The following is a 26,304-nucleotide window of genomic DNA, read 5'->3' on the forward strand; positions in this document are numbered from 1 at the left end:
TATCCCAGGGACACCCCAGGCACAGAGGGACACTCCAGGGACACCCCAGGGACAGAGAGACACCCCAGGGACAACCAAGGGACACCCCAGGGACAACCCAGGGACAACCCAGGGACAGTGGGGATACCCCAGGGACAGTGGGACACCTCAGGGACAATGGGGACACCCCAGGGACAATGAGAGGTGTCCCTGGGACAGTGGGGGGTGTCACTGGGGACAGTAGGGGTGACCCTGGGACAGTGGGGGTGACCCTGGGGACAGTGGGGGTGACCCTGGGGACAGTGGGGGTGACCCTGCCATGGCAGGGATGGCCCTGGGTGGGATTTAGGATCCCTTCCCACCCAAACCCTTCCCTGAGTTTCACCCTGACGATTTCCCCGTTTCCCACAGGTGAGGACCTGGATTTAACAGCGGAGACAGAAGAATCCAGAGCAATGAACCCCAGGCTGTGTAAAAATCCATTTATGGCAGTTTTAACAGTATCAAAAAAAACCCAACAGAAACAGGACAGGGAATGAAACAAAAATCCTCAATTTGAAGGGATCTGGAGAAGGGTTTCATCGTCAATGGCACAGCCAAAACAAAATCCCGAGTTTTCCTGTCTCCCCAGAGAAAGGGGAGGTGGAAAGAGCTGCAGAGTGAGGGGAGGGGACAGCAGGGACAGCTGTCACACCCAGCTGCTGTCACCTCTCCACCGGGAGCTGAATCCATCCAGGATCCCTCCTGGGCCTCACTGGATCTCCCCCATGTAGAGCCTCTTGTCACTGGAGGCTGAGAGAACTGAGGGGGAACGGGAGAGAGAGAGAGGGTGAGAGAGAAAATAGAATATAAAGGGAGGGAGGGAGGGAGGGAGGGAGTTGGGCAGGCAGTCAGGGAGGCAGGGAGGGAAGCAGGGAGAGGGGCAGGCAGGCAGGGAGGGAGGGAGGGAAGGAGGCAGGCAGGGAGGCAGGGAGGGAGGCAGGCAGGGAGAGGGGCAGGCAGGGACGGAGAGGGGCAGGCAGGGAGGCAGGGAGAGGGGCAGGCAGGGAGGGAAGGAAGGAGGCAGGCAGGGAGGGAGGGAGAGGGGCAGGCAGGGACGGAGAGGGGCAGGCAGGGAGGCAGGGAGAGGGGCAGGCAGGGAGGGAAGGAAGGAGGCAGGCAGGGAGGGAGGGAGAGGGGCAGGCAGGGAGAGGGGCAGGCAGGGAGGCAGGGAGAGGGGCAGGCAGGGAGGGAAGGAAGGAGGCAGGCAGGGAGGGAGGCAGGGAGAGGGGCAGGCAGGGAGGGAGAGGGGCAGGCAGGCAGGGAGGGAGAGAAGGAGGCAGGCAGGCAGGGAGGGAGGGAGGGAGGGAGGGAGGGAGTTGGGCAGGCAGTCAGGGAGGCAGGGAGGGAAGCAGGGAGAGGGGCAGGCAGGCAGGGAGGGAGGGAGGGAAGGAGGCAGGCAGGGAGAGGGGCAGGCAGGCAGGCAGGGAGAGGGGCAGGCAGGCAGGGAAGGAAGGAGGCAGGGAGGGAGGGAGGCAGGCAGGCAGGGAAGGAAGGAGGCAGGCAGGGAGAGGGGCAGGGAGGGAAGGAAGGAAGGAGGCAGGCAGGCAGGGAAGGAAGGAGGCAGGCAGGGAGAGGGGCAGGGAGGGAAGGAAGGGAGGAGGCAGGCAGGCAGGGAAGGAAGGAGGCAGGCAGGGAGAGGGGCAGGCAGGGAGAGGGGCAGGCAGGGAGAGGGGCAGGCAGGGAGAGGGGCAGGCAGGGAAGGAAGGAAAGAGGCAGGCAGGCAGGGAGAGGGGCAGGCAGGCAGGCAGGGAAGGAAGGAAGGAGGCAGGGAGGGAGGGAGGGAGGCAGGCAGGCAGGGAGAGGGGCAGGCAGACAGGGAAGGAAGGAGGCAGGCAGGCAGGGAGGCAGGCAGGGAGAGGGCAGCACTCACTGATGGGCTCCTCGGGGTGGAAGGCCAGCTCGTTGACAGAGCCGGCGTGGCCGGGCAGTTTGTACAGGAGAGGGGCAGGCAGGGAGGGAAGGAGGGAGGGAAGGAGGGAGGGAAGGAGGGAGGGAAGGAGGGAGGCAGGCAGGGAGAGGGGCAGGCAGGCAGGGAGAGGGGCAGGGAGGGAGGGAAGGAAGGAGGCAGGCAGGGAGAGGGGCAGGCAGGCAGGGAGAGGGCAGCACTCACTGATGGGCTCCTCAGGGTGGAAGGCCAGCTCGTTGACAGAGCCGGCGTGGCCGGGCAGTTTGTACAGGAGAGGGGCAGGCAGGGAGAGGGGCAGGCAGGGAGGGAGAGGGGCAGGCAGGCAGGCAGGCAGGCAGGGAGGGAGGGAAGGAGGGAGGCAGGCAGGGAGAGGGGCAGGCAGGGAGAGGGCAGCACTCACTGATGGGCTCCTCGGGGTGGAAGGCCAGCTCGTTGACAGAGCCGGCGTGGCCGGGCAGTTTGTACAGGATCCTCCTGGACGTGGTGTCCCACACGTACACGAACCTGAGACACAGCCAGGGCAGCAAATGAACCCCTGAGCACAGGGCAGCTCTGAAATCAGCACCCCTGGCTGAAAAAACACAGCCCAGGGCACAAAAACACTGCTCTGCCTGGCACAGCACTGCACAGGGCTCAGCACGGAGGAGCCAACAGCAAAAATAAATGTACAGATAGAATAGAACATAATAGAATAGAATATATTATAATAGAATATAATATAATGTATTGTAATATAACAGAATATATTATAATATAATAGAATATATTATAATATAATAGAATATATTTTAATATATTATAACATAATATATTATAACATAATATAATATATTATAACATAATATAACATAACATAATATAACATAATATAACATAACATAACATAACATATAATATAATATAATATATAACATAATATAATTAATATAATATAATATGTTAGATATGATATGATATATTATATTATATTATATTATGTTAGATATTATGATAATATAATATAATATCATATCATATCATATCTAACATAACATAATATAATATAACATAATATAACATAATATAATGTAACATAATATAATGTAACATAATATAATGTAACATAACATGATATAATGTAACATAACATAATATAATGTAACATAATGTAACATAATATAATATAACATAACATAATATAGTATAATATAATATAATATAATATAATATAATATAATATAATATAATATAATATAATATAATATAATATAATATATCATATCTAACATACTATAATATAGAATATCATATCATATCTAACATAATATAACATAATATAACATATCATATTATATATAAATAAATAATAAAAACATTAATAAATATAATATTTAAAAAATAGTAAAAATAATCTTATAAATATTAAAATATAGATACAATAATATATAACATTTAATATATTATATATATTAATATAGATAATGTATTTAACATATTAATGTATGTTAAATAGTAAAATAAAAATTTAAAGAATATTATAATATGTAATACAATATTATAATGCTGTATTTTAAGAAATAGTAGAAATAATAATTTAAGCAAATATCAAATATTATAATATTATAGATTAAATAATATGTATCATATTTAATATATTATATATTAAACAATATAGATAATATATTTAACATTAATATATGTTAAATATTAAAATAAATATTAAAATATTATAATATATATTACAATATTATAATATCATAATATATTTAAAAAGAGTAGAAATACTAATTTAAATATTAGAATATTACATAAAAATATTATATATAACATATTTCAAATACATATATTAAACAATATAATATATTTAACATAATATATGTTAAATATTAAAATAAATATTTAAATAATATTTAAATAATATATAACCAATCCTTATTTCTCCTTAATTAAAGGAGGAGTCATTAATGATCCCTGGGACCCCACCAGGCAGGGATTGAGCTGGGATTTGTGCTCCTCATCCTCAGACCCTGCCCTCAAAGACCCTCCCAAGCTTCTGCCAGGGGTGCCAGCAGGGCAGGGATGTCCCTGTCACCTGCTGGGGATGCCCTGGTGGGACAGGGCAGATCCTCAGCCAGCTTTTGTCAATAACAACCAGATTTTACAACGCTCAGATGTTCCCCCACCAAAACAACAGAAACACATCCCTGTGGAAACCAGGAAAACTCCCTGAGGGCTGTTTGGGATTTCACACCTTCACACACAGCCCTGAGGGTGCAGCAATTCCCACCAAATCCATCCTGGATTGATGGGGACAGAGGAAAGCAGTGGCAACTCACCTGTCAGCAGAGCCCCCTGCGATTTTACTGCCATCTGGGGACCAGGAGCACCTCAGAAGGTTCTAAAACAAAAGAACATGCACAGAGCTATTTAGTATCCCCCTTCTCCTTGAATTAAAATCACCACGAGACTTTAGCCAGCACCACTTTAATGATCTCCCTTGGAAGATGAGATGGTAATTACAGATTTTATTTTATTGCTGGAAACAGCCAGTGCCTTGTTATTTTACACAAAGTAGATGGTAAGTGTGGAAAATACTTAATTTACAGCTAATTACAGCTGAACTGAGCAAAGAAATCTTGTAACTGAGGCTTTAATTGGAATCCCACTTTGAGTGTTCATCTTTCTTTGAGTTCTTATTAAAGCCTTTCCGGCCTAAACTTGAAAAAAAAAAACAATTTAAAGGAAAGTTAATAGCAGGGAGAATTTAACAAGGATTGGAGCACTCACCTTTTCAAAATTATGGACATTTCCCTGGAAAATCTTCACACATCTCTCCTTGGGGGCGAAGGGCCTCACGTCCCAGATCCGAACTGCGAGAGTCAGAGGCAGCAGCTGAGGGGGACAGGGAAAGGACAGCCCTGGCCAACCCCTGTGCCCAGGACAGGCTCCCTGATCCCTCATTGCCACAGGGAACAGTGGCTTTCACTGCAGGAGGCAGGGAAAAAACCCAATTCCAAACCTGCCATCCCACAAATGAGGCACCACCTCCTTACAGGAGGGATTTCCTCATCCTGACACATCCCATGGGCACGGTCCTGATGGGCTCAGCCTCACTGAGGGACACTGGGACAGGCAGGGGGACAGCTGGGCTGTGAGGGGACACGGCCAAGCCACCCTGACACGAGCCTGAGTGTGTGAAAACCTGTCCCCAGTGTTCTGCAGGAAAACCTGTCCCCAGTGTCCCCCAGGATACCCTGTGTCCTGCCTCCTGTCCCCAGTGTCCTGCCTCCTGTCCCCACTGTCCTACAGGAAAACCTGTCCCCAGTGTCCTGCAGGAAAACCTGTGTGTCAATGTCCCCCAGGATAACCTGTCCAGGAGCTGGGCTGTCACTCCTGCTGAGGGGACAAACCTGTGTCCTGCCTCCTGTCCCCAGTGTCCTGACTCCTGTCCCCAGTGTCCTGACTCCTGTCCCCTGTGTCCTGCAGGAAAACCTGTCCCCAGTGTCCTGCAGAAAATCCTGTCACCAGTGTCCTGCAGGAAAACCTGTCCCCAGTGTCCTGCAGGAAAACCTGTCCCCAGTGTCCCCCAGGATACCCTGTGTCCTGGCTCCTGTCCCCAGTGTCCTGGCTCCTGTCCCCTGTGTCCTGGCTCCTGTCCCCAGTGTCCTGCCTCCTGTCCCCAGTGTCCTGGCTCCTGTCCCCAGTGTCCTGGCTCCTGTCCCCAGTGTCCTGCCTCCTGTCCCCAGTGTCCTGACTCCTGTCCCCAGTGTCCTGGCTCCTGTCCCCTGTGCCCTGGCTCCTGTCCCCAGTGTCCTGACTCCTGTCCCCAGTGTCCTGCAGGATAACCTGTGTCCTGGCTCCTGTCCCCAGTGTCCTGGCTCCTGTCCCCTGTGTCCTGCAGGATAACCTGTGTCCTGACTCCTGTCCCCAGTGTCCTGCCTCCTGTCCCCTGTGTCCTGGCTCCTGTCCCCTGTGCCCTGGCTCCTGTCCCCAGTGTCCTGACTCCTGTCCCCAGTGTCCTGCAGGATAACCTGTGTCCTGGCTCCTGTCCCCAGTGTCCTGGCTCCTGTCCCCTGTGTCCTGACTCCTGTACCCTGTGTCCTGACTCCTGTCCCCAGTGTCCTGGCTCCTGTCCCCAGTGTCCTGACTCCTGTCCCCTGTGCCCTGGCTCCTGTCCCCAGTGTCCTGCAGGATAACCTGTGTCCTGCCTCCTGTCCCCTGTGTCCTGACTCCTGTCCCCTGTGTCCTGACTCCTGTCCCCTGTGCCCTGGCTCCTGTCCCCAGTGTCCTGCCTCCTGTCCCCTGTGTCCTGCCTCCTGTCCCCAGTGTCCTGACTCCTGTCCCCAGTGTCCTGGCTCCTGTCCCCAGTGTCCTGACTCCTGTCCCCAGTGTCCTGGCTCCTGTCCCCAGTGCCCTGGCTCCTGTCCCCAGTGTCCTGACTCCTGTCCCCAGTGTCCTGGCTCCTGTCCCCAGTGCCCTGGCTCCTGTCCCCAGTGTCCTGCAGGATAACCTGTGTCCTGGCTCCTGTCCCCAGTGTCCTGACTCCTGTCCCCAGTGTCCTGACTCCTGTCCCCAGTGTCCTGGCTCCTGTTCCCAGTGTCCTGGCTCCTGTCCCCTGTGCCCTGGCTCCTGTCCCCAGTGTCCTGCAGGATAACCTGTGTCCTGGCTCCTGTCCCCAGTGTCCTGACTCCTGTCCCCAGTGTCCTGACTCCTGTCCCCAGTGTCCTGACTCCTGTCCCCAGTGTCCTGGCTCCTGTCCCCTGTGTCCTGCAGGAGCTGGTTCAAGCCCCCGAGGCAGCTGCTCCCCCCTCAAGGACACAAATTCCGGGTTCAGCTCCGGAGCCAGGCTCCCTGCAGCCCACCCTGCCCGAGGGCTGTTTTCCCGGGAGGAACACCCTGAGGAGCCCCTGGGAGGCCCAGCAGGCTGTACCTGTGTTGTCCATGGCGTTGGAGAGCAGGTAGGAGCCCTCAGAGCTGAGGCTCAGCCCCGTCACCGAGTCGGCGTGGCCCCGCATGGTGTAGGTGAGCTTGTTCTGCCGCAGGTCCCACACCTGGGACAGAGAAATGCAACAAACACAGCCAGGAATGCAGGAGCTGCAGCTCCCAGAGCATCCCACACAGCCACTGATCCATCAGCTGCTGCAATCACCCGTGCAGCTGCCATGGAGGGGCTGCAGCTTGATGGGAGTTACAGGAAAATGGGATTTGTGACTTAGATTTGTACCTGGATGTGCTCAACCCCCGGGGAGTTACACGGCAGCAGCCCCACACATGCAGGGAATGGTTTGAGATTGGCAAAGGGGAGATTTGGGTGGGATCTTGGGCAGGAATTGTTCCCTGGGAGGGTGGGGAGGGGCTGGGCTGGAATTGCCAGAGCAGCTGTGGCTGTCCCTGGATCCCTGGCAGTGCCCAAGGCCAGGCTGGACATTGGGGCTGGAGCAGCCTGGGACAGTGGGGGTGACCCTGGGGACAGTGGGGGTGACCCTGGGGACAGTGGGGGTGACCCTGGGACAGTGGGGGTGACCCTGGGGACAGTGGGAGGTGACCCTGGGGACAGTGGGAGGTGACCCTGGAGACAGTGGGGGGTGTCCCTGCCATGGCAGGGGTGGAGTGGGATGATCTTTCAGGTCCCTTTCCATCCAACCCATTCCATGATTCCATGAAAATATGAGGTTGGAAGTTTATGGGTGTTCTAAGTGAATGTGTTCAACCCTCCAAGGAGTCAAATGTCAGCAGCCCCATGGCTGCAGAATTCCTCAAGAACTGGCCACAAAATCCCCCAAATTCCCCTGGCTGGGGACAGCTGGGACAGGCTGGGGACAGCTCTGGTGGCTGTGACAGGCTGGGGACATGGGGACAGCTCTGACAGGCTGGGGACAGATCTGGTGGCAGTGCCACACCGAGCACTGGCTGTGACAGGCCAGGGACAGGCTGGGGACAGCTCTGGTGGCAGTGACAAGCTGGGGACAGGCTGGGGACAGCCCTGGTGGCAGTGACAGGCTGGGGACAGGCTGGGGACAGGCTGGGGACAGGCTGGGGACAGGCTGGAGCAGGGGCACAGGGACAGCCTGAGCCCTGCAGCCAGCAGGGCTGAAGGAAACGCTGAGCTCACTCCCAAACAAGAACTTTCCACAGCAGCAGGTGCCAGGCTGAGCTGCAAACGGGGCACAGGGGGGATGTGACATTCTCTCCAGTGTCCCTCACCCCTGGCTCGTCACAGCATTCCACACTGGGGATGCCAGGCTGGCACTGCCACCTCCCTGACACTCCACTGTCCCTGCAGCACCAGCAGGGATGGACACAGCAGATCCAGGGGGGGTTTGGGGTGTGAAACTCAGCGTGGCTGTCCCTGAGCATCCCTGACAGGATGGGAGAGGTGGGCACAGAGGGGAAGGGACACAGGCTCCTACCTTGATGTCATTGTCGATGCCCCCAGAGATGATCTGGTCACTGGTGTCATTGAAGGTGACAGCCAGCACCTGGTAGGTGTTCTGGAATGTCTGGACTGCAGCTTTTTTCCTGATATCCCACAGCTGGAAAGAAATGTGGCGTTTTTAAGAGGTGGGCACAGATATTTTACAACAAAATCACAGGGAGCTGCAGAGATATTGGCAGAAATTCAGACTGCTCTCCCAAAATCCCTTTGTGGATCTCAGGAGATCATTATAAAAACATCCAGTCTGGAAATCTTTATAAAAAACGTTAAATCTGCTGTGTTTGCAGCACAGGAATGAAGGGAGGCAAGAAGGGGCCAGCTCAGATTTCAGGAGAGGGAAAAAGGAGCCAGCACAGGAGATTTTAGGAAAGAGAAGAAGGGGCCAGCTCAGATTTCAGGAATAGTTTTCTCATTATTTGCTAATCCAGAGAAGCAGAAAAATCCCAGCTGAGCAGCTCAACCCTCTGAGAATTACAGAATAAAGCAGCAGTGAAGTTTGATGTCACATTTTTGACTCTAAACTCAGAGCGACAACAAAACAAACAAAAAAACCGAATTCAGCCCAGATAAATGGGAAGATCCCCAAAACTTTTCCACCTTTTTTTTCCCCCCAGGTTTTCCCCAGGCTGACCTTGACGGTGCCGTCGTCGCTGCCGGTGCAGACGAGCTGGGGTCCCCTCCTGGCCGGGTAGCAGGAGTTGACAAAGGACGTGTGGCCCTTGAGCCTCTTCACCCTCTCGCCCGTCTCGCTGTCCCACACGGCCACGGTTTTGTCCGTGGATGCTGAGAACAGCATGCTGCAGGGGACAGATGTTGTAGTTGATAGCCTGAAATGTATCTTTTCCCATCTTTTAGTTGTGATTTCCCCCCCAGCTTCTCTTTCTCCTGTTTACCTGGTGTCAAGTTCTCATGGTTACTGAAGTTTTTCTCCTCAGCCCCATGGTGAGAGGAGTAAAGAGAGGACCCTGCTGGCATTTCCAGCTGCTGGAAGTTTCTTTAGCCCAGGGGACCCTTCTTTCCAACATGGAAGTTTCTAGCTTTGTTTTTCCTGTCCCAGAATGCCTCTGAGCTGTGGAAGCTGAGAGGATTTGCTTCCCTTCCCTTCCCTTCCCTTCCCTTCCCTTCCCTTCCCTTCCCTTCCCTTCCCTTCCCTTCCCTTCCCTTCCCTTCCCTTCCCTTCCCTTCCCTTCCCTTCCCTTCCCTTCCCTTCCCTTCCCTTCCCTTCCCTTCCCTTCCCTTTCTTTCCCCCTGTGTTGCCAGGAAACCAAGCCCCCTTCTCTCTCCCCCTCTGCCCCTCTGTGGAGAATACTCCTCCACCTTTGTGGCCATTTGAAGAAGTTGCTGTCTGTTATTTCTTATCTTGGTGTGTGTAACCTTGATTTGTAGAAAGTTTGTAAGATGTACTAACTGAGAAAAATAATTGGTTCTTTCTCTGATGTTCCCTCCCTCCGAGAAACCCTGTTAAAAGAGACCCCCAGACCCCAAACCCTTGGTCTCTCATCCTTTGGATTCCCCTTCACAGAAATAAACTGTGGAATGCAAACCAGAGAGAGAGAGAGAGTCCCCCCTGATTTCTTTACTCGCTCTACAGACTTGAATTCCTGAAGAAAATCAGTGAACCCCACAAACAGATGCTGGCTGGAAACTCGAGTGAAGAGAAACCTCATCACTGAGCCAGCTGGGAAGAGAAGATGGAGTCAGACAGCCACCGTCAGGGCCCGGCTCCCTGCACATCCCTCCTCCAGGGATAACCAGGGGGAGAAGAACCACCCCTGTCTGGTGGTTTGGAGGAGCAGCTGAATGGACAAACCCCCTCTAAACCCTGCTAGAAATTGTTTTTCTGCCTCCTCGAGCAGCTCCTGGGATGAGCACAGGCAGCAAGGCTCAGTGATGGGACAGACTTTTGAATTAACCAGCATCTCACGTGTTCTCTCCCATCCCAGTGACTCCCAAAACTCCCCTCTGCTCCCCAAAAATGCACCAATGGCTCACAGGTGCCCCCAGAGCTTTTGCCCACGCTGGAAAAGCCACAGTACAAGGACTTGGTGTCCATGGACTGAGCAAGGGCAACAATCCCAGAATTGTTTAGGTTGGAAAAGAGCTCCAGGAGCATCCAGTCCCGGCTGTGCCCGATCCCCACTGTGCCCCCAGCCCTGAGCCCTGAGTGCCACCTCCAGGAATTCCCTGGACACCTCCAGGGATTGGCACCCAAACCTCCCTGAGCAGTTCCAAGCCCTGATCCCCTTTCCATGGGGAAATTCCTGCTGCTGTCCCCCCTGAGCCTCCCCTGGCCCAGCCTGAGGCCGTTCCCTCTCCTCCTGTCCCTGTTCCTGGGAGCAGAGCCTGACCCCCCTGGCTGTCCCCTCCTGCCAGGGACTTGTGCAGAGCCAGAAATTCCCCCTGAGCCTCCTTTGCTCCAGCCTGAGCCCCTTCCCAGCTCCCTCAGGAATTCTCCAGCCCCTTCCCAGCTCCCTCAGGAATTCTCCAGCCCCTTCCCAGCTCCCTCAGGAATTCTCCAGCCCCTTCCCAGCTCCCTCAGGAATTCTCCAGCCCCTTCCCAGCTCCCTCAGGAATTCTCCAGCCCCTTCCCAGCTCCCTCAGGAATTCTCCAGCCCCTTCCCAGCTCCCTCAGCAATTCTCCAGCCCCTTCCCAGCTCCCTCAGGAATTCTCCAGCCCCTTCCCAGCTCCCTCAGGAATTCTCCAGCCCCTTCCCAGCTCCCTCAGCAATTCTCCAGCCCCTTCCCAGCTCCCTCAGCCCCATTCCCTGAGGTTCAGAGGTGTCTCTGAGCAGCAGGAAGGCACTCTCTCTCACCTGCCATCCGTGTTGTAGTGCAGCTCCATGACGGCCCCGCTGTGCCCCTTGAGGGTGGCAAAGTTGTCACAGTCCCCGTAGACGTTCCAGAGCACTGGGGGACAGCAAAGGGGGGGGAGCTGAGCACGGGAAATGCACAGGAACAGCTCCCTGCTGTGTGTGGAGCTGATCTTTGGGATTGCAGCAGAGAGGGATGGAGCAGCCCCGCTGTTGAGACCCCCCTGGGATAATTCACAGTGTGAGCCCCGGGGCAGAGCTGGGTCAGGCTCTTGTTTAAGGTGGATTTATTAAGAAAACAATAATCTTTGCTTCATCAACCCTGCACTTCTGCAGAGCTCTGAGTGAGGGGGACACAGGGCAGTGCCCAGCAGGACACATTTCCAGGATGGGACCTGCCAGAGGAGCTGGGCACAGCTCCCTGCACCCCCCGGGGATGAAATTCACCCTCAGGTGAGGGCTGAGCCAAAACCCCTCCGCAGCAGCCCCGTGTGGGGACAGCAGGGGACAGCGGTGGCACTCACAGATGAGCCTGTCGAAGCCAGCTGAGGCCAGGGTGTTGCCATTGGGGTGGAACTTGCAGCAGTAAACCTCCCCCTCGTGTCCTGACAGCAGCATGATGGGGGCCTGCAGCGAGGAGCAGCGCGGGGGGCCCTGGGGACACGGCACACCGTGAGGGGACACGGGACAAGGACAGGCTGTGGCCCCACCCCTGCCACATCCTGACCTTCCCAGAGCACATCCCACCACAATTCCAGAATCTCAGGATCACTGAGGTTGGAAAAGAGCTCCAGGATCACCGAGTCTGAGCTGTGCCCAATGCCCACCTTGTGCCCAGCCCAGAGCTCTGAGTGCTTTCCTTGGGCACCTCCAAGGATGGGCACTCCAAACCCCCTTGGGCAGCCACTGCCAAGCCCTGATCCCTTTTCCATGGGGAAATTCCTGCTGCTGTCCCCCCTGAGCTGCCCTGGCCCAGCCTGAGGCCGTTCCCTCTCCTCCTGTCCCTGTTCCTGGCAGCAGAGCCCGACCCCCCCGGCTGTCCCCTCCTGCCAGGGACTTGTGCAGAGCCAGAAATTCCCCCTGAGCCTCCTTTGCTCCAGCCTGAGCCCCTTCCCAGCTCCCTCAGGGATTCTCCAGCCCCTTCCCAGCTCCCTCAGGGATTCTCCAGCCCCTTCCCAGCTCCCTCAGGAATTCTCCAGCCCCTTCCCAGCTCCCTCAGGAATTCTCCAGTCCTTTCCCAGCTCCCTCAGGAATTCTCCAGCCCCTTCCCAGCTCCCTCAGCAATTCTCCAGCCCCTTCCCAGCTCCCTCAGGGATTCTCCAGCCCCTTCCCAGCTCCCTCAGGGATTCTCCAGCTCTTTCCCAGCTCCGTTCCCTGCCCTGGGCTCGCTCCGGTCCCTCCTGAACGGAGGTGCCCCAGCACTTCCCAGCTCCCGGCCCTTCCGAGCTCCTACTGGAACCAGCCCCGGCCTTTTTCCCTCCCGTCTCCCTCCCAGCCCGGGTCTCTCCCCGCCCCGCGCTCCCGTTCCCCCGTTACCGCCTGCAGCAGAGCTCCGGCCGGAGGCTGCCCCCCTGCCCCGCCCGTGCCCGGCGCGCCCGGCAGGTCATGGCGGGGCCGCTTGGCGGGCACGGGGACGAGCGGGAGGTCGGGGCCGGGCGCGGGGGCGGTGCCGGGGGCGGCGGGGCCCGGGGGGGCGGCGGGAGCGGGGCCGGGGCCGGGCCCGGGGCCCGGGACCTTCCGCTTCTGCTGCTCGATCATGGCGGCCGCCCGGCCCCGCCCCCCGCGCCCCATTGGCTGCCGCCGCCGCTCCCTCCGCGCTGATTGGCGGAGCGCCACGGATGTCCCGCCCCCCTGACCGCTGCCGGCGCGCGAGCATCGTGCGGGGAGCGCGGCGCTTTCTGGCGCGCCTCGCTCTGATTGGTGGAGAGCGCGCGCTGGGTCGCATGGGTAACAGTGATTGGCTGGAGCCCGCGAGCCGACAGCATTGCGCGCTGTGATTGGCGGAGAGCGCGGCCCCCTGGCGTCAGGGAGGCATGGCGGCGGCGCGCGGGGGACGCTGAGGCCATGGCGGCGGCGGGCGGGGGATGCTGAGGCCATGGCGGCGGCGGGCAGGGGGTGCTGAGGCCATGGCGGCGGCGGGCGGGGGATGCTGAGGCAATGGCGGCGGCGGGCAGGGGACACTGAGGCCATGGCCGCGCTCCGGTGCTGCTGCCGCTGAGGAGCCCCAGCCGGGCCGTCCCGCCGCAGCGCTCTGGGCCAGCCCTGCAGATTCCGCTGGGCTCCTGACGCGGCCGAGCCCTGAGGGCTCCGCGCTGTCTCCCCTCAGGCCGCCCCTCAGGAGCTGCGGGAGCGGGACGCGAATCCAGCGGCGCTTCTGGAGCGATGGAGCCGCTGCCCGAGCTCTTCTCCATCTTCCAGGGCGAGGTGCGGGGAGCCCGGGCCGCTCTGCCGGGATTCCTTGTGTTGCTTTGGGGGGGTTTATCCCGGGACAGGTTTGGGTGTTTGTTTGGGTGTTTGTGTGTTTGGGTGTTTGGGTGTTTCTGTGTTTGGGTGTTTTGGTGTTGGGTGTTTGGTGTTTGGGTGTTTGTTTGGTGTTGGGTGTTTGGGTGATGTTTGGCTGTTTGTTTGGTATTTCGGTGTTTGTTTGGTGTTGGGTGTTTGGGTGTTTGGTGTTTGGGTGTTTGTTTGGTGTTGGATGTTGGCTGTTTGGTGTTCGGGTGTTTGTTTGGTGTTTGGGTGATGTTTGGCTGTTTGTTTGGGTGTTTGGGTGTTTGTGTGTTTGTTTGGTGTTTGGCTGTTTGTTTGTGTGTTTGTGCAGCTCTGCACTGCTCACACCTCTGGCTGTGTTCATGTTCAGCCACAGAGCGGGGGCAGCAGGAAAGGGGGGGGTTCGGTCCCTCTGCCCCACTCCGGTGATTCCTGCCCCCAGAGCTCGGAATTCCAACAGAATTCCAACATCAGCAGCACCTGGAGAGAGCCCAGAGGAGCCCCTGGAGCTGCTCCAGGGCTGGAGCCCCTCTGGAGCCAGGCTGGGAGAGCTGGGGGTGCTGAGCTGGAGAGGAGAAGCTCCAGGGAGAGCTCAGAGCTCCCTCCAGGGCCTGCAGGGGCTCCAGGAGAGCTGGAGAGGGACTGGGGACAAGGCCTGGAGGGACAGGACCCAGGGAATGGCTTGAGATTGGCAAAGGGGAGATTTGGGTGGGATCTTGGGCAGGAATTGTTCCCTGGGAGGGTGGGGAGGGGCTGGGCTGGAATTGCCAGAGCAGCTGTGGCTGTCCCTGGATCCCTGGCAGTGCCCAAGGCCAGGCTGGGTGGCTTTGGGACGTTGGGAATGTCCCTGGGGTGGCAGAAGGGGCAGAAAAGGAGCTTTTAGAATCCTCCAAACCCAAGCATTCCCTGATCCTGTGCTGATCCCAGCTCAGGTGAGCTGTGCAGGTTCATTGTGCAGCCTCTCCCCTGGCAAAGGCTTCAGCTCTCGTGTGCTTTTTCTCCCCAGGTTGCTGCAGTGACAGATTTTGGGGCATTTATCAAAATCCCAGGCTGCAGGAAGCAAGGTTTGTGTCTCTGCTGTTGTTTCTCGTTGCTGTGTCCGAGGCAAGCAGCCACCTCAGGGTTAAAGGCTTTTAGCAAAAGCTCAGAAAATGAATTTTTCCTAAATTAGGAAGAAATTTGGACTTCTTGGGAAGCATTTTGAAGGTGATGGATTTTTGTGTGATTACCAGAAAAGACTCAGAGTTAATTTTGGTAACTTCAGGGTGTCTTGGGTGTGGGTTTTTGGTAAATTCTGGATATTTTGGGGTTTTGGTACCCTCAGGATATTTTTGGGCAGTTTTTTTTTTTTTGTAAATTCTGGATATTTTGGGGCTTTGGTACCCTCAGAATATTTTTGGGCAGGTTTTTTTGGTAAGTTCTGGATATTTTGGGGTTTTGGGCAGTTTTTTTCAGTAAATTCTGGATATTTTGGTACCCTCAGGATATCTTGGGCCAGCTTTTTTTGGTAAATTCTGGATATTTTGGTTTTTTTTATCCTCAGGATATCTTGGGGCTGTTTTTTTTTGTAAATTCTGGATATTTTGGGGTTTTTTTATCCTCAGGATATCTTGGGGCTGTTTTTTTTTGTAAATTCTGGATATTTTGGGGTTTTGCTACCTTCAGAATATTTTAATGGAGGTTTTTGATTCAGAGAATCATTTGAAGATAATGGCAGACTGTTTAATCTGCAATTAGGTGGTTTGCCCAATTTCCTGTTTTTAGTGGTCAGTGTCAATGAATGGGGGAAAAAAAGATTAAAACAAAACTGAAACTTTTAATTTTTAAATTTAATTTATTAATGGTGTATAAACACATTGTTTCCACACCCCAAGGGATTTTCTGCACCCAATTTGGAAACTGGAAATTTGAGGCTCAGTGCAGAATTGTCTGTACAGAACTGAAAAAAATGATGAACTAAAGAACTAAACACTTCTCAATTTTAAAATTTAATTTATTAATGGTGTAAAAACACATTTGTTTCCACAAAAAATCCTAAGGGATTTTCTGCACCCACTTTGGGAACTGGAAATTTGAGGCTCAGTGCAGAATTATCTATACAGAAGTGAAAAAAAGGGATAAGCTAGTGAAATAAACACTTTTCAACTTTAAAATTTTATTTATTAATGGTGTAAAAACACATTGTTTCCACACCCCAAGGGATTTTCTGCACCCAATTTGGAAACTGGAAATTTGAGGCTCAGTGCAGAATTGTCCATACAGAACTGAAAAAAAAGGATGAACTAAAGAAATAAACACTTCTCAATTTTAAAATTTTATTTATTAATGGTGTAAAAACACATTTGTTTCCACAAAAAATCCTAAGGGATTTTCTGCACCCACTTTGGGAACTGGAAATTTGAGGCTCAGTGCAGAATTATCTATACAGAAGTGAAAAAAAGGGATGAGCTAGTGAAATAAACACGATCAACTTTAAAATTTTATTTATTAATGGTGTAAAAACACATTTGTTTCCACACCCCAAAGGATTTTCTGCACCCAATTTGGGAACTGCAAATTTGAGGCTCAGTGCAGGATTGTCCATACAGAACTGAAAAAAAAGGATGAACTAAAGAAATAAACAGGATCAACTTTAAAATTTAATTTATTAATGGTGTAAAAACACATTGTTTCCACACCCCAAGGGATTTTCTGTGCCCAATTTGGAAGCTGGAAATTTGAGGCTCAGTGCAGAATTATCTATACAGAAGTGAAAAAAAGGGATGAACTAAAGAAATAAACACGATCAACTTTAAAATTTAATTGATTAATGGTGTAAAAACACATTATTTCCACACCCCAAGGGATTTCCTGTCCCCAGTTTGGGAATTTTGCTGTCCTGGGAGGCCAATCTGAGGATTGTTTTTGTGTCTCTCCCATCCCCAGGCCTTGTCCACAGGAGCCACATGTCCTCCTGCCGTGTGGACAAACCCTCCGAGATGGTCGATGTTGGGGACAAAGTCTGGGTGAAGCTCATTGGGAAGGAGGTGACCTCAGTTCCAATCAATTATCCCGTGTGTTAATTAGCACCAGGCTCGTTAGTCCCGCTAATTCCGTGTTTTGCAGGTGAAGGATGAGAAGCTGAAGCTCTCCCTCTCCATGAAGGTCGTTCACCAAGGCACGGGGAAGGACCTGGATCCCAACAACGTTTCCCTTGAGTGGGTAAATCTGAGCAGAGCAGGGGTGGGTGGGATTTTGGGATTTTGGGCAGGAATTGTTCCCTGGGAGGCTGGGGAGGGGCTGGAATTGCCCCTGGATCCCTGGCAGTGCCCAAGGCCAGCTCTGCTCTTTGGTTTTTAGAAAGTTTTACCTGGAGAGCAACCTTTAAAATCCTCGTGGTCAGGTGTGTTTGTAGGAAAATGGGGGATTAAAGGTGTGAATGAGAAAATGAGGGATTAAAGATGAGCTGTTGTTGTCCTCCCAGGCAGGATGAGAGGAAGAGACGCACCTTCAGGGATTACACCAGCCAGAAGATCACCCTGGAAGCCGTCCTGAACACGGTGTGCAAGAAATGTGGCTGCAAAGGTGGGTGTGGGGCTGTGTCCCTGCCAGGCAGTGACCCTGGAGGGGCTGAAGCAGCGTCTGCCTCATGGCTGGAATCCCAAAACGGTTTGGGTTGGAAAGGAGCACAAATCCCAGCTGATTCCAACCCCCAGGGACAAATTCCAGCATCCAGCCTGGCCTTGGGCACTGCCAGGGCTGCAGGGGCTGGAGGAATCCAGAAATGGAGAATTCCTCTCCTTGTCCTGTCCTCCAAAAATGTGTTAATCCTATTTGTCACTGACAGAAAAGCTTCCCAAATATCCCTGGGTGAAGCAGGATTTATAAAAAATCAGGTAGGAAGCAGCAGAATGTTTAGTCTGCCACTGAAATAAAAAATATAGGTTTTAGAGTGTTTAATACATGGAGTGAAGATGGAGGGAAAAAAAAGTCTGGTTTTTAGCTCTCCTTCTTTCTTCTTCTCCATGATCCTGCAGATTTTGGGAGCACAAAGAGTGATTGGTTGAAAGTCACAGTTTTAGTTATTTAAGCAGATAGAGAAAACTTATATGTTAATGTATAAAAACAATACAGGTGTCTATATTGTTTATATAAAATAATTTATTAATTTTAATAATTTTATTTATAATTTTATTAATTATTATAACTTTATTAAATAATAGGGTAAATTAGATATATTTTTATAATATAATATATAATGTAGTGCAATATATAATATGTAATATATAATATATATAATGTAGAATATATAATATGTAATATATCAGAATATATGTAATATAATGTATAATGTATACTATATAATAATATATAATATATCAAAATATATAATATATAGCATACTATATAATAAATAATATATAATATAGTATAATATATTTATTCTAACATACATTATAATATATAATATAATATAATATAATATAATATAATATAATATAATATAATGTAATATAATGTAATATAATGTAATATAATGTAATATAATGTAATATATGATATAATATGATATAATATAAGAGATGGGAGGCCATTTGGTGCCATCAGAGCCCAAAGTTTGCCAGGTTTTATTGATTTTAACTTGTGTAAAAAGTCTGGAAAGCCCTCCAAGCTTTGTGATCAAATCCTAATTAACCCAGGGAACGATATCCTAACGAGCTTTGGGGTTTTCATCAGAGCCACAGAGCTGAGACTCCCCGTGAGGGACTGTCCCAAAGGAGCTCAGAGAAGCTGAGAAATCCAGGAGAGGGAAGAAGAGCAGCAGAATCAGAGAGAGAAAAACAGATCAGAAGAGTTCCAGGAGCAGCCAGAGCTGAGTGTCCATCAGCTCCAGCTCAGCTGGACAAATAAAGTTTGAATAAATTTAATTAATTTGCAGCTCCAATAAAGTTGGTGATGTGCTGAAATGATGTTCTGCCAGGTTCAGCAATGGGAAAACCATTCTGTGGTGCCTTTCAATATATTTATTTATTTATACCTGGAGAGGCTCCCTGCAGCAGAGGCTGGGCAGAGTTAGAGGAGTCAGTGGGGATTTATTAAATTAACTTTTATTAAAAAGCCCTTCTGAGTTTTGCACCAATGCAGTATCTGGAAATACCAGAAAAAAATAAATAAATCAGAATCTGGAAAATACAGAAGTTAAAACCTCAGGCATCAGCTGAGGCAGAAAGTAGTTTGGTTTTTTTTGTGCAGGAGTTTTTGCTGTGCCCTACTTGTGTTATTTGGAGGAAATGTTTAACGGGGCTCGTGCTGTTCTGGAGGAGGTTAATGATGAGTGTGGGCTCTCCCATGGCACAGAAGTGTCCTTAAAATACCATTTTAAAGAATTACTGCTATTTAAAGAACTATTATATATAAAACACCATTTTAAAGAACCCCAAAAGCAGGGTTATGCCTATTTTCTGCTTTTTAACAATGGTGTCTTCTCCTGGCAGCAGGTGCCAGCTCTCCAGATTTCCACTGCAGCTCTGAGTAGGTCAGCTTTGATGTCTCCAGAGCAGAAAGGGTAGAAGCAGAAAAGCTGAATTTCCCTCTCCTTGTGGCTTCATTTTCCAGGTGCCAGCCACACCAATTTACCTTTCCCCCACTCTTTTCTGGGCTGATCAAGCTCCTGCAGAGACAGATTTTTGGTTGTTGGCACGAGGATGTTTTATTTCTTGCCTGACTGATCCCTCCAGAATGGCCTGGGTTGTGTTCCCTGTCCTGTTTCATCAAGGCATGTTCAAATTTCAGGGTAAAAAAACGTCCAGTGTGGATTATCTTCCTTGTGGCTGATAATCCAAAGAGCCTCAGCAGCACTTCAGGTGTGCCAGATGCATTTATTTAAAATAAAAAAGAATTTATTAAAACTAATTTATTTTAAAAAATAATTTATTAAAAATAATTTATTAAATAAAAGAAATTATTAAAAAGAATTTATTTTAAAAATAATTTATTAAAAAGAATTTATTAATAAGAATGTATTTTAAAAATAATTTATTAAAAAGAATTTATTAATAAGAATTTATTTTAAAAATTATCAAAAAGAATTCATTAAAAATATTAATAAGAATTTATTTTAAAATTTATTAAAAATAATTTATTAAAAAGAATTTATTTAAAAAAGAATTTATTCAAAAAAGAATTTATTCAAAAGAACTTGTTAAAAAATTATTTAAAAAATTATTAAAAAATAATTTATTAAAAATATTAAAAATAATTTATTAAAAGAAAGGATTTATTTAAAAATTATTAAAAAATATTAAAAAGAATTTATTAAAGAAAAAATTTAATAAAAAGAATTTATTAAATTATTTATTAGAAAGAATTTACTTATTAAAAAGAATTTATTTTTAAAAAATTATTAAAAAGAATTTATTTTTTTAAAAAATTAAAAAGAATTTATTAAAAAAGAATAATTTATTAAAAAGAATTTTTTAAAAAAGAAGAATTTATTAAAAATAATTTATTAAAAAAAAAAAGGAAAAGGGGCTGGGTTATTCCTTCCAACACCTTTTCTCCAGGTCACTTTGCCAAGGAGTGTTTTGTGCAGCCTGGAGGAACCAAGTACAGCCTCATTCCAGAGGAGGAGGAGGAAGAGGAGGGGGCAGCAGCAGCACGTGGAGGGGATGAGAAGATCAGCCAGGCTGAGGAGCCTTCAAAAAAGAGGAGAAAGGTACGAGGTGGCCTGGAAAAGGAAATGGGGGTGGGAGTTTGCTCTGTAGTTACTCCTGAGTTACTCCAGCGAGGAGGCCGTGAGGAGCCAGCTGTGGGCTGAGAGGGGGCTCAGCTTTGGGCAGGTTCTGGAGCAGAACAGGAGCCTCCTCTGCAGATCTCTCACCAATTCCTGGCTTTTCCCCTTCCACTGCCAGGCTGGTTCTGTGCTGCAGCACACAACCCTCCAGAGATACTCTCAGAGTGAAAAAAAGATGATAATTGCTGTTCCTGGTCTTTGGGAGGCTCTGTGGGCATTGCTTCAGTGGCCTGAAGCCCTGGGATTGTTGCCAGTGATCTGTTTTCCTTTCTCCTGCCCTCACACCTTTCTTTGATGTGGACTCGGTGCCCTGCTGGCTGCAGGGGTGTCCTGACCCTGCCAGAGCTGTGGGAATTGGGTTTATCTGCACCCTCTGGGGGAAAATCCCTGGCTGTGTTTGCACAGGGAGCATTCCCAGGCTCCAGAGCAATCGCTGGCCCTGTGAAATGGCACCAGATCAGAGACATTTTCCAGGCAGAGTCTGACCTCAGCCTCGCAGCAGGATGGGATAAAATAAAACACAGGTGAAGCTGTGTTTTGAACCCAAGCCAGGAGCTTTTGGTGGTCAGTTTTTTTCAGGGATGAGTGGTCACAGAATCCCAGAGGGTTTTGGGGTGGAAGGGACCTTAAATCCCATCCCATCCCACCCCTGCCATCAGCAGGGACACCTCCCACTGTCCCACACTGCTCCAGCCTGGCTTGGGACACATCCAGGGACAGCCACAATCCAGCTCAAGACTTCCATAAATAAACTCTTCCATCAGCCCCTTCATACTCCCACTTCTAATTACACTTCCAAAGCCCTTTCTCTGTATTTTCCCCTCTTTCCAGCTCTGTGGCCACTCTGTATCCCTGGAGAGTGGCAACAGGCAGAAAGGGCTCCAGTTATTTAAATGTTTTGGGGAAAAATGACACAAAGAAGTGCAGAAATAGCACAAACAGCTTGTCCTACCCCTGCCCATCCACCAGGATGGGGATTCCCAGTGGAGTCTTGCCCTGCAAGATTTCCTACAGGAAATGTCGGTCTCTGTCCTGAATTTCTTCCTGATTTTTTTGGGGGTTGGTGGATTAATAACTTTCCTTGAAATCTCACTTGTTCCTTTGATCTCCCTCCCTTCTCAAGGGTGACATCAAAAGTTTTCAGATGCTTTCCAGAGCTGGAATAATAAAACTTGGAGCTTTTTTGGAAGCAGGATGTGGGATCCTGGAGATGAATGGGTTCCCTTGTAATGCCTGCTGTGATCTTGTCTGGGAGCCACCACGTGCTTCCCTGCTTGCTCTGGGGATTTACAGCCCAGGCAGATAACTCCATGGATTCAGGGACAATCTCCTTGCTGGCCTGTCCTGTGCCATGTGTGTGACACTGGGTATTTCAGAGAGCCAGCTCCACTGAGCAGTAAAATTAACATTTGTGCTTGTTCAGGGTCAGCGATTTGTGCTTTCCTGGATCCCAAGTTTCCTCACAGTTTCTGGGGTTTTTCTCCTCTTCCCAGAGATTTTCATTCCAGGATCTTCACCCTGTTTTTCCCCACCTTGCCAGGTTCCCAGTGTTTTCCCTCCTGCCTGAGCCTCTCAGCATTTCCAGGCTGGAGCTGGAGCCAGGTCTGGGGTGTGACAGTGACACATCCTTGGGTGGCAGCACTGAGCCCTGGCCCTGCAATCCCTGAGAAAACGGGAGATGGGAGAAGGGGAGAGGCTGGAGCGTGTCCAGGGGAGGGAATGGGGCTGGAGAATCCCTGAGAGAACTGGGAAGGGGCTGGAGAATTCCTGAGGGAGCTGGGAAGGGTCTGGAGAATTCCTGAGGGAGCTGGGAAGGGGCTGGAGAATTCCTGAGGGAGCTGGGAAGGGGCTGGAGAATTCCTGAGGGAGCTGGGAAGGGGCTGGAGAATTCCTGAGGGAGCTGGGAAGGGGCTGGAGAATTGCTGAGGGAACTGGGAAGGGGCTGGAGAATTCCTGAGGGAGCTGGGAAGGGGCTGGAGAATTCCTGAGAGAACTGGAAAAGGGGCTGGAGAATTCCTGAGAGAACTGGGAAAGGGGCTGGATAATTCCTGAGAGAACTGGGAAAGGGGCTGGAGAATCCCTGAGGGAGCTGGGAAGGGGCTGGAGAATTCCTGAGGGAGCTGGGAAGGGGCTGGAGAATTCCTGAGGGAGCTGGGAAGGGGCTGGAGAATCCCTGAGGGAGATGGGAAGGGGCTCAGGGGGGCCTGACAGGAGGCTGCTCCCAGGGAATGAGGGATGCCATGAAACAGCCTCAGGTTGTGCTGAGGGAGGTTTAGGTTGGATACTTGGGAGAAATCCTTCACAGAAAGGGTTGATAAAACTGCTGGCAGTGGTGGAGTCCCTGTCCCTGGTGAACCACGTGGATGTGGCACCTGGGGATGTGCTGGTGGTGCTGATCTCGGGGGGCTTTTCCAACCTGAACAATTCCAGAATTCCATGAGTCTGTGTGGGACAGCTGGGCTGCCCCAGGCTCTGTGTCTCTTTTCCTCCTGGGGTCACGGGGTGAAGGAGCTCCTGCTGCTCTGGGGGAGGTTGATGTCCCTGCAGGGACTGTGTGGGAGGCAGGAGGCTGGGAATGCCTGAGCCCTTCTCATCCTCCTGCTGCCTTTGTCTTCCAAGAAAAAACCTGCAGTGCTGACCGAGGGACTGAAATCCTCCGAGTTCATCCCATCTTCTGCTCACACAGCCCAAATTTGGGGGTTTACATCCATTTCAAAGTTCCTTACGAGTTTTATTCCACATGGAACAGCTCATCCCTGAGGTGGTTTTGGATGGCCTTTGGGATTGGGGCTTTTTTAGGACTCTGCTGCTCTTTTCCTCCCCTTGTGGAAGATTTCCAGATCTTCCTGCAGTGTGAAAACCACACCTAAGTGTGTTTGTTCTGTGACCTGTGGCTCATCCAGCCTCGGTCCATCCTCAGTTTTACTGGTTCTTCCATGGCATTTAGAGGGCACAGCCCTTCACACATTATTTTAATCCAAATTTTCCTGAGTCTGGCTGCCTATTTACTGGCTCTAGGCTGGGTTCTTCTCCTCAGCTTCATTCTGACTGCTCCTCCAACAGAGAATGCAAAAACACCTTTAGATTGATGTAATGAATCCTGTTTGGAATGAAACTGGGTGGTGGAATGAGGATAAAGAATAAAACCCAGAAGGATTAATAATAAAATCTAGAAGGATTCCTGGCACAGCCCTGGGGAGGCAGACAGACATTAGAAATCCATCTGAGTTTTCCACAAGGACAAGCCACAAAGTCTGGGAATGGGATCACAACTCCTCAGAAGGGTCTGGTGAAAAATATTTCAGCTTCTTGGAGTGCTCTGGGCACTCCCCTCTTATCTCAGCCCCAAATACCTTTGGGAGGAAGGAGCTGTTGTAGCAGCCTGGAGCAGTTTCCTCACAAAGGGCAGGAGGGAGCCTGGAGTGCTGAGGGGCCCCTCTTGGAGGAGTTTTGGAGCAGTGGGGAAGGAATTCCGTGAAAACCAACACTCAGGCTCCAGCCCAGCCTGCTGGCAGCTCCAGCAGGGCTTGGAGGGAGTTTTTGGAACACTTTTGTTGGGTTCTGGTGTGGTAATCGCAGAGGTGGGGCAGGATGTGCAGGGAACCGTGAAGTGCAGCTCTGTGCTTTGAGCCCTCTGTGCTGAGAGCTGCTTGGGGCCAAATCCTCTCCAAATCCTCCCCCAAAATGCAGTGTTTGGAGTGCTGGGTGTGCCCAGAGCTGAGCTGAGCCCCATCCAGCATGCACAGACCTGAGCACTCCCTCAGCTCCCTGCTGATCTCCAGGGCTGGGATCTGGGGAAAGCTGTGGTCTGGAGCAGCAGTGCTGCCTCCTGCTACCAAAAATCACCAAATCCTGGGATGGGCTGGGTTGGAATGACCTTAAATCCCATCCAGTGCCAGGGACACCTTCCAGGGATGGAGCAGCCACATTTTCTCTGGGAATGCTCAGCTCTCCTTGTTTCCTGCTGCACTTCCAGCCCAGGCTGTGCTGATCTGCTGTGCTGCCTCACTTGTGCACTGGAAGGATCAGAGAATCATGGAATATCCAGGGCTGGAAAAGACACACACAGGGATCACTTGTTCAGCTCCTGGCCCTGCACAGGACACCCCAAGAGCCCCACTGTGTGCCACAAAAGGAATTTGTCTCTCTTGGAGTGATCTTGGCTGTTGGAAGCCCCCAGAAGGGGAGAGTGAGGCTTTGTTGATTTTTTCCAGCCAGCACAATGCCCACGTGTGCTTTTATGTCCCTGTTCCATCCCCAGGAGCGTGTGTGACATCCTGTCCTGCCTTCAGCCCTCACATCCTGAGAAAGTTTCCCAAGCTCTGGAATGAAACTCGTGGTGGTTCTCAAGCTTTCTCACCATGTGCACGGGCTGGAAAAGCTTGAGAACATTCTCCTTGCTGCATCCCCTTTTCTGGAGGATTTAACTCCTTCCCCTCCTCTTAGGACTGGAAGGATTTGCTTCTGCCTTTCCTCTGTGGGTCAGGGGTTTTGTGGTGAGTCTGTTGTAACCCACAGGACAACAGACTCGGTTTTGGGTGACATCATTTGCTGTTGTGGAGCTGAAAAGTGCCAAGAGCCTGGTGGGTGTGGAGCAGCTCCATCCTCTGCTCCCCTTCCCTGGAATCCCAGAGGATCCTGCCTGATGCTCTGAGTGTTCTCTTTGCTCTTCCAGCTCCCTAAAAATGTCCTGTTTGATTAAAAACGAGCTGCCAGCTCCTTTCCTTTTAGCCCAGCTGGCACCTGGGCCTGGTGCTTGGACATCCCATCCAGTCTGGGCACAGGTGGAATCTTCAGGGAGGTTGTGCCACATCTGCAGGAGGGCACTGAGCTCTGCTGGGCTCTCCTGCTCGGAGCAGGAGGTGTTTGGATGCTCCTGTCCTGGCAGGCTGGGGCTGCAGGGAAGCTGCTCATGGCAGCTTTAGAAACCCATTTGTTAGGCAAAAAAAATGCCTCATCCTCCCAACTTAACAAAGAGCAATGAAATAATGGAGGGCACGAGCTCTCCTTGGAGTTATCCAGTGTTTTCCATCCTCACATTTCTGTGCTGCTGCCCCTGTGCTGTGGTTTCTGCCGAGCTCGGGGCCCTGCAGCCGAGGGCTGGCGGTGCTGGTGAGCTCCTGGGGCACGGTGCCCGTGCTGCCCTGGTGAGCAGCAGGGAGAGCATTCCCACATTCCCAGGCTTTTCCTAGGAGAAGAGGAAGAAAAAGAAGCACAAGGCCAAGCAATCCTCGGAGTTGGACTCGGACAGCTCGTCCTCAGACAGCGCCGGAGCCGAGCCCTCCAGCAAGAGGCCCAAGCGCTCCGGGAAAGCCAGCAAGGCTAAGAAGAAGAAGAAGAAGAAGCACAAGAAGTAGCCCTGGGATGAGCTGGGCAGGCTGGGCTGCTGCCATGGTCATTCCCTGGCACAGCCAGCAGGGATCAGCACTGCAGGGATGGAGTTTCCTTCTGGAGCAGCTCAGGTGTGTGTGTGTGTGTTACGGGTGTTGACCTTGCTGCCAGCACAGCCCCATGACAGCCTGCAGGGCCCTGCTGTGCCATGCCTCATGTCCTGCTGCAGCTGCTGCCAGCTCGGTGCCAGCCCTGCAGAGCTTGGGGTGGCACAGCCAGGCCCCCACAGTGCTGGGGATGGGGTTTGGTGGCACCCTGGCACAGAGCTCAAGGTTCCAAACCTGCCCCGGCTCCCTCGGTCTCTGCCAGCCCTGGGAGCGGAGGAGCAAGGAGCAAATGGGGGAGTGGAGATACTGGGAGTAAACATGAACTGTGGAGTGTTTGCTGCCTGGAAAGGGATGGAAAATAAATCTCTGCCCTCTACAGCTGTACTTTGTACCAGGCTCCTTTCTTCTGGCTCCTTTACACTTCATCTTGGGCAGGGGAAGAACAGCGCTGGCTG

The 26,304-nt window shown here is 51.0% G+C and overlaps 2 protein-coding genes across 6 annotated transcripts; one reads left to right on the top strand and one right to left on the bottom strand.

Annotated features, from left to right (window-relative positions):
- Positions 1–447: 447 nt before the first annotated feature.
- Positions 448–12,910, bottom strand: SNRNP40 (small nuclear ribonucleoprotein U5 subunit 40). The gene is made up of 10 exons (XM_058856776.1): positions 12,689–12,910; positions 11,677–11,806; positions 11,156–11,249; positions 8,974–9,139; positions 8,317–8,439; positions 6,837–6,957; positions 4,694–4,776; positions 4,243–4,304; positions 2,328–2,431; positions 448–780 (listed from the first exon to the last, which is right to left on the bottom strand). The coding sequence occupies exons 1-10, from the start codon at positions 12,908–12,910 to the stop codon at positions 731–733; spliced, it is 1,155 nt and encodes a 384-aa protein (XP_058712759.1). The 3' UTR covers positions 448–730.
- Positions 12,911–13,201: 291 nt separating this feature from the next.
- On the top strand, positions 13,202–26,227 carry ZCCHC17 (zinc finger CCHC-type containing 17). Of its 5 annotated transcripts, none has more exons than XM_058856797.1 (7): positions 13,202–13,576; positions 14,646–14,703; positions 16,565–16,665; positions 16,745–16,836; positions 17,103–17,203; positions 20,182–20,333; positions 21,535–22,110. In XM_058856797.1, exons 1-7 carry the CDS (start codon positions 13,535–13,537, stop codon positions 21,715–21,717), a joined length of 729 nt encoding a protein of 242 aa, XP_058712780.1. In that variant the 5' UTR covers positions 13,202–13,534; the 3' UTR covers positions 21,718–22,110. The 5 variants fall into 5 exon arrangements, with proteins under 5 accessions (XP_058712780.1, XP_058712782.1, XP_058712784.1 ...); XM_058856799.1 differs by lacking the exon at positions 21,535–22,110 and adding an exon at positions 20,530–21,511; XM_058856801.1 differs by lacking the exon at positions 21,535–22,110 and adding an exon at positions 20,448–20,699 and having other exon boundaries at positions 13,203–13,576.
- Positions 26,228–26,304: the final 77 nt, after the last annotated feature.

This window comes from Poecile atricapillus, chromosome 24 (genome assembly GCF_030490865.1).
Source record: "Poecile atricapillus isolate bPoeAtr1 chromosome 24, bPoeAtr1.hap1, whole genome shotgun sequence".
Classification (NCBI taxonomy): Eukaryota; Metazoa; Chordata; class Aves; order Passeriformes; family Paridae; genus Poecile; species Poecile atricapillus.

What these genes read in the sequence shown, in the direction of transcription:
- ZCCHC17 (XM_058856797.1), top strand. Translation starts at nt 13,535, where the DNA reads ATGGAGCCGCTGCCCGAGCTCTTCTCCATCTTCCAGGGCGAG. An exon ending in CAAGAAATGTGGCTGCAAAG is followed by an intron (nt 17,204 to 20,181) that starts GTGGGTGTGGGG and finishes CCTTTTCTCCAG; the next exon opens with GTCACTTTGCCAAGGAGTGT. An exon ending in CTTCAAAAAAGAGGAGAAAG is followed by an intron (nt 20,334 to 21,534) that starts GTACGAGGTGGC and finishes TCCCTTCTCAAG; the next exon opens with GGTGACATCAAAAGTTTTCA.
- SNRNP40 (XM_058856776.1), bottom strand. Translation starts at nt 12,910, where the DNA reads ATGATCGAGCAGCAGAAGCGGAAGGTCCCGGGCCCCGGGCCCGGCCCC. An exon ending in GCATCGACAATGACATCAAG is followed by an intron (nt 6,958 to 8,316) that starts GTAGGAGCCTGT and finishes TCTCTGTCCCAG; the next exon opens with GTGTGGGACCTGCGGCAGAA. An exon ending in CCACCCCGAGGAGCCCATCA is followed by an intron (nt 781 to 2,327) that starts GTGAGTGCTGCC and finishes GTTCCCCCTCAG; the next exon opens with TTCTCTCAGCCTCCAGTGAC.